Raw genomic sequence first — 13,332 nt, forward strand, 5'->3', positions numbered from 1 at the left:
TTTTTTCACATTTGCTTTTATAAACAGTGTTGCATCAATCATAATATTAAGAAATATGGCTACAGGTATTAGGTACAAAGTAACTGAGTTCCACTTTGTGCAATCCCAAAGTAAAGTTAACACGATCACAAAATTATCTAGATGTATTCATAATAAATATATATTTTTCTAGAATGCTTCATTACGCATAGCAGTAATGAGATGGAGTCTTAAAAGTGATTATAAATTTAAAACGGACATTAATGCTTCAGTACTATCACCGTTTAAAGATGCAAATTTTTTATAAAAGTATCGCTCATGAATTGGAGTTAATATTTTTCTTGAACAACCTTTGGTACTTCTGTACAAAATTAGATACATAAAATGTACACTTTGATATCTGTCATTGTTAAGTGGGGTCTCTCTCCACAATTCCACATTTTATTGTAAATATTCCTGACATAGAGTGTAAGCTGTATTATTTCCTTGTGTCGGGCAGTTGAACTCTGTCCATTTGTATTGGTAAATTATTTGCTGACAGTTTTCCCAAAATGCAAGTGTTGCAGAAACAGAAATAACAAGTGATACAAGTGAGGAAGAAACTAGTTTTGGTCACTTGGATCAAACACAAAAGGGAACACCTGCAATTGTTGATACAGTTGAAAGTGATAGTGAAGAAGATAGTATAGATATTAATGGCAGTAGTGGTGATTCTTCAGTAGATTACCTTGGATGGAATGAAGGTACATCAAGCCCCTTATAGGCAGAACATTTGAGGTGAGTCAGAAAATAAGTGTAGCAGATCAGGAAAGGTATTGTGCAGTATTTCTTGGAGGGTGGGAGTTTTTATTAGTTTTCATTACATTGTTTTTTGTGTTTGGCATGTGAGTTTTTTGTTTTGTGAACAGGGGTTATCACTTTTAGTTTAGATACTTGTTATGCACAGAAGTTTGACAAATAAAGTGTAGGTGTAAATAGTAGATTTTCTAACTCCTAATTAACTGCATAAAATTAGAGAACATTTAGGGGAAAGATTGTGTCTCACCTGTAATGAGTTGGTGAACCAGTATTTCTCCAAACATGGGTACCTGTATGCGGTGAGATGTTGTCCTGTGATCAACAGTCATTGGGAGTGTGGCATTTATTTCATCTCATTTTTTGAAATTTGAAAGGAATACCACTCCTCATCGTTACAGTGAAATGATAGCTAAAATTTCTCAGAATAGATGAGAAGCATAATTGGATTAATTGTCATTAGGTTTATTGAACCTATCTTTGCTTGGTAAAATATAGGAGATCGTTGCTGAGAACACCTTGTTTACTATTAAGCAGTGACCTGGCTGGTAGCTCTCTTTGTTGTAAACTCATATGTAGACCCAATCATAGGTAAATGTACTGTTATGTCACACCCAGAGTTACTATTGACATTGCAATACAGTCTGATGTAGTACCAAAATAAGGACTCATAAATTTCATTTATATTGGCTACCAAACTCGCGGAATATAAATATGAATGTTCACATAATGTAAGCAGGCAAATTAAAAACTAAAAGTTGCATTGTAAATTATTTACGGTAAGGAACCTGTTCCTTTCAGCTGAGGAAATATGTATACAGTCAACACAAATTAAACCTTGAAACTGTAGAACTGTGGATTCCTTCATCGAAGGATGAAGAGCAAAAGTCAAGATCCAATTTTAAAGTAAGGAGGAGATAATTTTAAACCAAGATTCTGGCATATTCATCACATGCTGTGATACCAAAGAGTGCAGGAAAGGAAATTGCAATGTACGATATGTTAGTGCTGGATGAGTTGATTGTCTAATGACCTGACACTGGGTGCCAGCAAATGCCAAAGTCGTTGTGGGTTGGGGTGAGATAAAAAACTCATTAAAGATGATAAAATGTAATTCTTACATTTGTACTTGCTGTTATTCTTTTGGAGTTAAAACTCCTTATGTTCATTATAATGATGTAATTGATTGTGCAAATTGCATGTTAGGTTTAGTGTAGTGTTTGTCTTTTTACAAATTAGTCTCGGTATTTAAAATTGAGGAGATGATGACGATGATGATGATGATGATGATAACAATAACAATAATAATAATAATAATAAGAAAGCCATAATGATGCTAATATCTCTGTAATAAATTTGAAACGGGATGGCAGAAAAGAAAAGGAGAAATTGGAAATTATACTTGAAACCAAAGCTGCATGTTTACTGTTTAATTCATATCCATCACTTTATGTTACCACTTCCCTTGTTTCCTTTCACCTCATTGCCTTGCATCGGATGAGTCTATTGATTGGGAGTTACAAATGGCTGACTGAGCAAGGTCACACAGTTGTTAACACACTGGAATCATATTGTCAGGCAACAATGTTCAAAAGTCATAATCAGTCATCCTGATTTAGGTCTTCCATAGTTGCTTTAAATCAGTTGAGGAAAATATTGAGATGGTTCCTTCTCCATTCTGAACATTTACTCTATCACTTGTGAGCTTGATAGGATATTAAAATGTTACTTATCTTTCAGAAGACCAATATCCCAACCCATGTCATTTCTCACATTCTATTCTACTTCTGCCTGTTTCTCTTGTGTGTCTGATGTCACATAACAGTGAAGACATGTTTAAAAAAGACCACAATTTGGTACTTATTTGTGATGTCGTGTCATGATTTTAAACCTTATCCAGTAAATTTATGTCCAAGCATATATAAATATGTTGTGGTGTCTAGAGACTAAGCAGAAGGAAAACTTTCTGGAATATGGAATGTTTTGGCACGTATCAACGCTGTGTATGATGCACTGCTTAGATATCACAAGTGTTGTAGAAGCAGAAACAGTCTGTACCCAGTAATTACTTCCACATATACATTTTAATGGGTATATATCTAAAAACAAAGATGATGTAACTTACCAAATGAAAGTGCTGGCAGGTCGACAGACACACAAACAAACACAAACATACACACAAAATTCAAGCTTTCACAACAAACTGTTGCCTCGTCAGGAAAGAGGGAAGGAGAGGGAAAGACGAAAGGATGTGGGTTTTAAGGGAGAGGGTAAGGAGTCATTCCAATCCCGGGAGCGGAAAGACTTACCTTAGGGGGGAAAAAAGGAAAAAAGGACGGGTATACACTCGCACACACACACATATCCATCCACACATATACAGACACAAGCAGACGTATTTAAAGACAAAGAGTATTGGAATGACTCCTTACCCTCTCCCTTAAAACCCACATCCTTTCGTCTTTCCCTCTCCTTCCTTCTTTCCTGATGAGGCAACAGTTTGTTGCGAAAGCTTGAATTTTGTGTGTATGTTTGTGTTTGTTTGTGTGTCTGTCGACCTGCCAGCACTTTCATTTGGTAAGTCACATCATCTTTGTTTTTAGATATATTTTTCCTACATGGGATGTTTCCCTTTATTATAACCATATCATTAATTTTTAATGGGTATAAAAACATTGAGATTAAAAAATCATGGGCAGAAGGTATCACTTCAGTGTGTGAATCAAACAAGAAACAACTCTTTCGTTTCCAGTGAATTATCAATAAAGTATAGTATGTCTCAGGGCCCAATACAAGGACTGCTACTCTTCTTGATTTGTGTGGACACCTTTGTGATGAGCATATGCTTTTAAAATGAAGTGAGGTACTTCACTATGATCACATGACAATTTATTGCTATACGAGTCTGCAAAAAGCTATCCTATTTGCTGATGACATCAGCATAGTTCTAAGTTTATGCAGGCAGAAACCTTGCAGTTCTGTAAAAAGGCTTTCAGGGTGTTTCACCAAAAACAAATGTATTGTAAATACTGAGAAAATTAAATTTGTCAACTTTTGTTTATTTTTCACTATTTAGCCAAGTGTCTGTGCAGGCAAGTGAAAAATAAATAAATAAATAAAATTAGCTTCTAGAAAATGTAAGTCTGACAAAAGTTTTGGGCCTGTGTGTTCAACAGGACTTAAAATGGGACCTGCATATAAATACTTTGTTGAAGAAACTCTCTACTGTGTGAAATGGTTTAAGGATATTAAAGTTTACAACAATCAAAACAACAGTACAGTAGGTGTACTGCATATAGTTCCACTCACTGCGCAGATATGGGATCATTTTATGGGAACACCAACTCGTAGCACAGATGATTTTAGAATGCAGAGTTCTAAGAATAATTTTTGGCCTTAAAAACAGATGGAGTCCTGTAAATCTCATTTTACTGAGCTTGGTGTTCTTAATATTCTATGCTTATTCGTTTATGAAACTATCTTGTTCACTATGAACCACCTCTTGGAAACAGGCAGCTGCATAACAAGAATGTACACAACTACTGTACCAGAGGGAAATTAAATATACACCAAATATGTTCCAGACAATCATCCCATCAGAGGAGCATAATTAACATTGGTGTCATACTAAACAGTAAGATACCAGAGGAAATAAAAATTGCTTTGTATCCAATATTTAAAATGAAACGTAAAGCATTTCTAATAAAGCACTGACTCTATTCTGCAAAACATTCTCTGAATATGTAAAACAAATGTTACTTAAAAAATTAAATTTTAGGAATAGGTACCTAATTTAAATTTGCCTATTGTTTTGCTGGTACTATATATTACTATATCTTTATTTTGACTTTTCCTTAAACACATACTGATGAATTTAGATTACAATAATAGCTACCTGCTTACTTGGACTTCCTTTTTGCTTATACCAAGTGTAACTATATCATCATTTTGGCCTGTCCAATCTATCAGTGGTAGAAAGGTTTAAACCTCTGGAATGCATTGTGGAAATAAATCAGGTGTGACTGGTAGCAATGAACTTGTTGCTTCACTTGACTGAGATTATTTCTAATGCACTATCTTCACCACTGCCTTAACCACGATTGATTTAATGGTTTTGGCTGTCTTTGGGAAACATCTGAATTTGTACAATATATCAGCAATTGATGAGAAAGATCTTTACAAATATTACGTACACTGTTTCGCTGACCACAACTGTGCATTCAGGAATTCTGAATTATTCATTTTTTTTCTCCTTGTTACTTTTGGTTACTTAGTACAGTATAAATACTGTGAGATAATTTGCAACATAGTTTTCTTTGGACTAAATAAAAGTGTGGTAGTGACTAATTGTTAGTAGCATACTATAGAAACAGGCAATATGTGAATTTAATATCTGTAAAATGTCAGTTAAACATGAGAATCAGATGCAATAATCACCTTTTAACACAGGAGCAGTGAGGTAGATTTATCTTATTACTGGGGACAAAATATTCAGGTCTGTAAGAATAAAATCGTGTTGTGCTTTGAAGTAGTGATTTGCGAAATCAAGAGTCAAGCAATGATTAAGTACTTCGAAAAGAAAGGTATGAGAGTGAAGGACATTCGTGCCGATTTCCAGAATACACTGGGGGACTCTGCTCCTTCATATTCAACTGTTGCCAAACGGACAAATGAATTTAAATTTGGTTGGGAGTGCGTAGATGATAATCCGTGCAGTGGTCGGCCAAGATATGTCACTACTCCAGAAATCATTGGAAAAGTGCACAAAATGGTCATGGAGGATCTTTGATTGAAAGTGTGTGACATTGCACTCACCCTTGCCAGAAGTCATCTGAAAGGGTATATCATATTTTAACTGAAGAATTAGAAATGAAAAAATTATCTGCATGATGGGTGCTGCGACTCTTGAAGCGCACCTGCACACATGTGCTGTCACCATGGCAAAACTACATGAACTAAGGTATGAATTGTTGCCACATCTGATATGGCTTCATCAGACTTCCATCTCTTCCCAAAACTGAAAATTTTTCATGGTGGACGAAGAGTCCTTTGAAACAAAGGATTGATAGCTGGAGTTGACAACTATTTTGCAGGCCTGGAGGAAACTCATTTTAAAGATGGGATCAAGGCACTAGAATATTGTTGGACCAAGTGCATTAATCTACAAGGAGACTACATTGAAAATAAAAAAAAAGTTTCAGTGATGTAAGTACTTTTTCTCTGTTCCGAGAACTTTTCAAACCACCTTTGTACACTGTCCAGTCATGTTAATGTGCTCACTTGTCAAAAGCCTGAATGTGATCCCTAAGGATAGATGCACACATTTGTTGATCCATTTTGCCTTCCGTAATGACAAGATCACCCAGGGAATGCCATGACCACATTACCCAGATCATAATGCTCCCTCCTCCGGTCTGGACCCTTCCGGCGATTGTTGCAGGTGTTTGCTTTTAGACATTTCACCCTGTGTGCACAAATTGTCATCTGTCTGATGGAGCATAAAACGTGATTGATCTGAAAAGGCCATTTGTTGCCACACAATGAATGTCAAGTTGTGCTATTGGCATATGCACGTTCCAACCTTTATCGCTGATGAACAGCAGTCAGCCTGGGTGCATGAACCATGGATGAAGACCCATATGCAGCAAAGTTTGCTGAATGGTCATTGAGGAGATACTGTTGGCAGCCCCTCGGTTTATCTCGGATGTCAGTTGCTCAACAGTTGCACATTTATTCCCCTGTACACATATTTGCAGCCATTGTTTATTCTTGTTATCTATGGCCCATGGTGCACCACAGTTGCCTTGACAGAGGTTTTGGATAGCACCATTTTGCCACACATGGTGTAGTTTAACCATGGCAGCATGTGAACAGTTGACAAACTTAGCCATTTCAGAAATGTCTTCACCCTTTTCCTGAAAGCCAGTGATCCTACCCTTTTGTACATCAGATAAATCGCTCCATTTCTGCATTAGAACAATGACTGCACTGTTTTCCGTGTCTCCTGGCCATGTTTTATATACCCTCCACTGCTAGTGATCACATTAATATGACTAGACTGTGTATTAGTAGAGGAACATTTACTGTCTTACTACAAAGTGTAATGAAATCTGTAGTGGATTCACAAAACAGGTGCCTTCAGAGTTAAATGTGCAGTCTTGAATGACTTAATATTTTATGTTGACAAGAAAAGCCTTTCCTGTGTTTCACGATGGAAAGACTGCTACCATGTAAAATTTAGAAGTTGGAGTCTGTCCTTGTTAGCTCTGCCAAGAACCACCATTGCTACGAGTTATTGTTTTTTTAATTTCAGTAGTCATATGGAATTTATAAGGAAGAATGAGAAAATTGTTAAATGTACTTTGTTGTCCTCTCAGTGACTTGCAAGTAGTGTAGTGGATATACAACATTGGTAAAGCATTCAGCTTCAACAAACTCTGCCCAAGTTGAGGGCATTTCTACCTGGTAGCATTCACCCTGTAATCTTCTGTTGACATTTTGAAACTTTGTTTACTCGATACCAGTTTATTACCCAGCAAAGCAAACTGATGATGCAGTCGGGGTGGCAGCACCAATATGTTTACATTCGAGAAACAATATTCAAGGGTGCCAACTTATAAAAAATATTGAGGTGGGGGCCCATACTGGGGGTCTTGCTCTGGGAAATTTTCTAAATTTTAGATGAAAAATGGTGAGTTTTAAAGTTATTTTTAAGCATTTTAGAATCATATGATCAACATTAGAACCCCGAAAACTGGACTCTCGATAACTCGACACTCTGGGAAACTTGACAAGCCTGACACATTTTTTTGGCTTTGAAAAAAGAAACAAAACACAAACATGCACAGTATTTTTGTAAAAAGCTAATTTAATTTACAATAATAATCGTGCTTATAAACTATAACAGAGCAGTGAATATATAGCTCTGAAAAGACTGAAATTATATTTAAATAAATCCTAAACTATCATTAAAAGAATAAAACATAAAATATTGCTGTTGCACAGTAATAGCACTTTGATTAATAAGTGAAATAGCTAATTTAAGCTTACTTTGAATAAGGCTCAGGGTTCATTAAATAAAAACAATATCTCAAAGTTAATGCTTTTATACAGTTTCTAAAGTTAATATAGTATGCCTAACACTTTCAGTCAAAAAGTATGTAAATAGTGGATTTTAATTGGGTCTTACACCCTAAAAATATCTAAGTATTTGGAAATAACTAATACAGTACTATAGTAATACAGTACTAAACTAGTACTAATATTTTGAAACTGAAAATTTAACATTATGTATGTATTTAATTATCTATTTTATAAAGATTTTTAATATTGCTCTAAATGCCATTATTAGGGCTAGAGTGTCTTTAGAAAGGTGCAAATGTCGACTGTCTGAGTGGATTACTGAATATGCAGTTGTTGATGACTAGTTGGATATCTAATTCATCCAAAACATCTTGGTGGGCATGAAGAACAGCTAAGTTGTTCAATGGTTTCTGTCCCATTGTTGATCGGAGATATGACTTCAGACGTCTAAGTGCGCTAAATGACCGTTCTGCTGTTGCTGTCATGATTGGAACTACTTGGAGAAGTTTAATGTTCTCTACTACTTCACATAACATTTCGCCAACTGAAGGCTCTTGTGTAATGTACTTTCTTACATCATGCATGTTTTTTAAGACCAGTTGTTTTTTACTAGCAATATCGCCTAACATATTCAAGTGTAAACACAGTCTCTCAATGTCTAGGTCATTTTTCAAAAACTCAGTTGATTTTTCCAAATTTGTTTCACCTCTGTTTACTGAAAGCAAGCACTCCTGTTCAACTGCAATGACCTGTGTGAGTCCAGTTGAAGCAAACTGCTCAGTAATGCAAGATTGCACCTTTTCACAAACTTCAATGTAAATAGCTTTGTAGTATTCCTTTGGGGTTTTAAAAGTGTGCAGTGAGCTGGCTTTTCATACTTCTTTGGTATACTTCGATTCCGAGGAAGTGAAGAATCATCAACTTGTGAAGGTTTTTCTTTTAAACACAATTCACAAAAGTGTTCAAAACTATCATGCCTTCCATTCAATATACAAATCAAGCCCTCATATAGTTTTTCCAGCTCAGCAACACTTAGATGAGGGCATTGATTTTTTTCATTGACATCCTCTACTGGGTTCATTGCATGGCACTAAAGATGTAAAAAGAAATAAGTCTTGAATTGTATCATTGACTCAAGGTAGCCTGCACATTTGTAACCTGCCTCTGTTTTGTCCTCTGCAGAAAATGTTTCAAAAAACTCTAGAAGTTCTTCAGAGTTTTTTCAATATGCTCAAGATACTAGAAGCTCACATAGTCCATCAAGTCAGGCAAAGGGGTCGTAGACCACTTTGGTCGTTGGCACTCTCACAGCATATGCTTTTGAAAAGTTTCATCCTTTCGTTGCATTCCCTTTCGGTGTTTAATAAGTCCTTGGCTAAAGCCATAATATCCCTCATAGACGTAAGATGGTGGAGACTGTCTACAACTGCCAAGTCTAAACTGTGAACAGTGCAGTGCACATAATGTGCTTTTGGTTGTATATCCAAAACTAACTTTTTTAGTCCTTTGAACTTACCTCTCATATTCAAGGCACCATCGTAGCACTGTCCTCTTTAAGTTATCCGTTGACAAATCAAGATGAGCAAAAAGTCTTTTAAAATACTAAACAGAGTTTGTGATTCAGTGTTGGGGGTCTCGTATAAGCCAATAAAGTCTTCGCTGATGATTAAGGAATCATCGACAGTATGAATACAAAATGACACTTATTCGTGAATTGAAGAATCACTTGTTTCGTCAACCATAATAGAAAAATGTTCAGTCTTCTTGATTGAAGCTCATACCTTTCTCAACACAGACTTTCCTAGTACATCAGTGATCTAATTGTGAATATTGTGGGACATCCACTTATACCCCGAACGCCCTAACCAATCTTTAAATTCGTGTATGTCATTTTTTTGGAGTTCCAACAATTGAAAAAAAAATTGAGTTTACATCTTCATGCCCTCTAATTGCTAGTCCTTGTCGACATAGAAATTGCATGGTAGTAAAAATTGTCTCAAGAGCTAAACGGCCTTTCTTCATATCACTATCTAACTGTTCATTCAATTGGGAGGCCACACTTCGGTTAGTGATAGAATTTAGTTTCAGAACGCCTTCTTTATGTGTAAATGTACTTTCATGAAGACGGAATTTTTCCAAAGCTTTTTTCCAGTTAGAAAACCCTACAGAAGTAAATGCATCTTCTTTTTTTGAAGAAAATTGTAATAGTTTTTTAGCATCTGCCTCTTTGCAGGTTTTGCAAAAAACTTTTTCAGTAGATGCTTCATATTCTAGCCATGTACATTCGATCAACCAAGACTTCTGAAATGATCTTCCCTTTCCGGATTGTCAAGGTTTTGGCTGTGAACGTTACTCGCCTGAAGACGCCGAAGCAATTGATGACACAATAATTGTTGGAGGTTGACTTGCAGTATCATCAACTTCCAAGCATGCCTTTTTGGTAACAAATTTGTTGTTGTTGTAGTCTTCAGTCCAGAGACTGGTTTGATGCAGCTCTCCATGCTACTCTATCCTGTGCAAGCTTCTTCATCTCCCAGTACCTACTGCAACCTACATCCTTCAGAATCTGTTTAGTGTATTCATCTCTTGGTCTCCCTCTTTCGATTTTTACCCTCCACCCTGCCCTCCGATACTACATTGGTGATTCCTTGATGCCTCAGAATATGTCCTACCAACCGATCCCTTCTTCTAGTCAAGTTGTGCCACAAATTTCTCTTCTCCCCAATTCTATTCAATACCTCCTCATTAGTTATGTGATCTACCCATCTAATCTTCATTGCAAACTTAATTCACAATACACTAAGAGACTAAAGTAAATGAATAAGATATAGTCATATAAAAGAGTCTACTAGACACTAATGTTGGAACACTAAACACATCTGCAGCATGCACTGAACGAAACTATCGACACTGAATGACTGCGACAGCAGGGTGGGCTTTATATAGCTGCAACGTCGTAATGTCTCGAAGCGTCAAGGTGACGGGAGGCAGAGGGTTCCACGCGCTTCTGCTCCAGTCCTTTTGATGCTGCCGTGGCCGTAGCACTGGCCAGCTGGTACCAGACTTTACCCGAAGGTTCACGCACCAGAACAAATTCTAAGTGTGCCTGCAGCACCATAACACTATCATGATTCACACCACTCGTTTTCAGTTAATAATAATTATTTTTTTAACTCATTACTGAATGTATTTTAAAAGGTAACTATTGTCAAACAAGGATGATAAATATTTCCAACATAATTTTCTGAGTTTACAAAGCATAATATAACTAATAACGAATTTTTGAGGGGGCTCGGGCCTCCTCAGGCCCCATGAGGTCAGCGCCCGTGCAAATATTATAGGCAGAATAATTTTTAGAAATATTTTATGGGGTGTTGTGACTCTTTAATGAATGTTACGAAATGCATTATAGAATACACAACAGTACCAGTGTATTTTATTAGGGAAGATTGATTTCGATCTAGGATCAGACAACCATTGGGTCCAAAAACCATTTCAGCTATTCATTTGCATAATTGCGCAATAACAGTTATCAGATGTACATTGTTCCATCACTGATAGTACTGTATATATGTAACATTATGTCAATTTAACCTCATACTTGTGACAAACATAGTTGTATTAAATTGACATAATGCTACGTATGTACAGCTACTATCAATGATGGAATAATATATATCTAATAACTGTTATTGCAATTATGCAAATGTATACATGAGATGGTTTTTGGGACCAATGGTGGTCTGATCCTAGACTGAAATTGATTATCTAAACTAAAATATACTGCTACATCTGTGTATTGGATAATGCAGTTCTTAACATAGAAAACTTTTCTCAGAGTTTGCCTGCTAGCCTTGAAATTCAGTGCTGTTCAAGAAAAGCTGTGAATTTTCACAAAGTTGGTGAAATTTCTGTCTAATAACACATTTATCCCTATTGTCAATGGGATATTTATTGTGTGCTCTTCGCTTTTAGATACTGCAATTACACTCTACTCAGTAGTGTGTCCCTCCTGCCATAATTTCTTCACTATCAATCAACCCAACTTCCAAATTTTGCTTGCACGCTCTATGAACTTCTCTCAGCATTGTCATTATTTGTCCTTCTCATTGTCAGTAAATTCAGTGATGTTAACTGCAAGTCATTACAGCTACCCATAAAGACATTTTCATGAGCACTTTCTGTGCTCATACTGTGTGGTAATGGCGTGCACTACTTTCAACTTTAGTGTGGCTGTACCTACAATGTGACCAAGTTACTTCCCACTATGGCTGGGTCTGCAGTTCGCTTTGTCAGGCAATAAGTTTGCAGTTGTAGGAAAATAATGTGGTGTGAATGTTTTGCTATTTAAATAAATACTCAACTAAAAATTGTGGTACTACATGGAAGTGTCCATTTCTGTAAAAATCTCATAAAGCAGTCCAGACAACTAAAATGTATTCACAGATCAGATATAATACATTTAAGAATTAATATGCACTGCTCATATGATATGAATATAAGATATTGGTGTTACATATCAAAGAGTTCCGCAGTCACTGGAGCCTTCCTTATATTTGTAGTTTAACTAGTACTTTATTTTGTGGACCAGGCTTCATCATTTGACATATCGTCTACTACGAGCACATAAATGAAATGAAAGAACTTTGTGTTGCTTAAGACTTATTTGTTGAGCAGTTCCTGGTGTGAACTTGACAAAAAGGCAACAGTGGTGGAGCTTCTGTGAAGCCTCGCTGGAAATGACATGTAGAAATGTTTTTGAGTTGTGGAAAGAATGAATACAGATGTGTGTGAATTCAAATTGGTCCTACTTGAAAGGGGATCCACACTATTTGATGTACCTGCTAATTACATAAATTTGCACCATTATTCTTCCGTCTTCTGTAAACTGAATTCTGCAACCTGCTTTACTCAGGACATCCTATGTGGTCATCCCATTTCATATCCCAACAAATTGTTACACCTAGGTATTTGTATGAGTTGATTTTTTCCAACTGTGACTCATTGATATAGTCATAGGATATTACATTTTTTTTTTCATTTTGTGAAGTGCACGATTTTATTTTTTTGGATATTTAAAGCAATATAATATTTTCCACCACTTTGGGATGATACGAAGATCTAACTGAATACTTACACAACTTCTTTCAGACAGTACTTATTTCTGGATAACCGCATCATTTTCAAGAGGTCTGAGGTTACTATTAACATTGTCTGCAAGGTCATTAACATACAACATGAACAGCAAGGGTACCAACACATTTCTCTGGTGCACATCCGAAGTTACTTCTACTTCTGACGATGACTCTCCTTCCAAGATAACATGTGACATCCTCCCTACCAAAAAATCCTCAGTCCAGTCAAAAATTTCACTTGGTACTCTCTATGATTGTATTTTTGACAATAAGCGTAGATGTAGCACTTAGTCAAATGCTTTTTGGAAACCAAGAAATACTACTTCTGACTGCTTTGATC

General features: G+C 36.2%; 1 protein-coding gene across 4 annotated transcripts in view; it reads left to right on the plus strand.

The window, feature by feature from the left end:
- Positions 1-13,332, plus strand: part of LOC124555109 (DNA fragmentation factor subunit alpha-like) — a 92,915-nt gene that overhangs the window by 36,112 nt on the left and 43,471 nt on the right. For 2 of the 4 annotated variants that reach the window (XM_047128910.1, XM_047128911.1), the window contains exon 5: positions 538-756. The exons of the other annotated variants lie outside the window; for them this stretch is intronic. In XM_047128910.1, coding sequence (XP_046984866.1) covers positions 538-742 — 205 coding nt within the window. In that variant the 3' untranslated portion in view covers positions 743-756. The remainder of the gene's footprint in view (positions 1-537; positions 757-13,332) is intronic. 4 annotated transcript variants of the gene reach the window in all.

The sequence above is a fragment of the Schistocerca americana genome, chromosome X (assembly GCF_021461395.2).
Source record: "Schistocerca americana isolate TAMUIC-IGC-003095 chromosome X, iqSchAmer2.1, whole genome shotgun sequence".
NCBI lineage: Eukaryota > Metazoa > Arthropoda > Insecta > Orthoptera > Acrididae > Schistocerca > Schistocerca americana.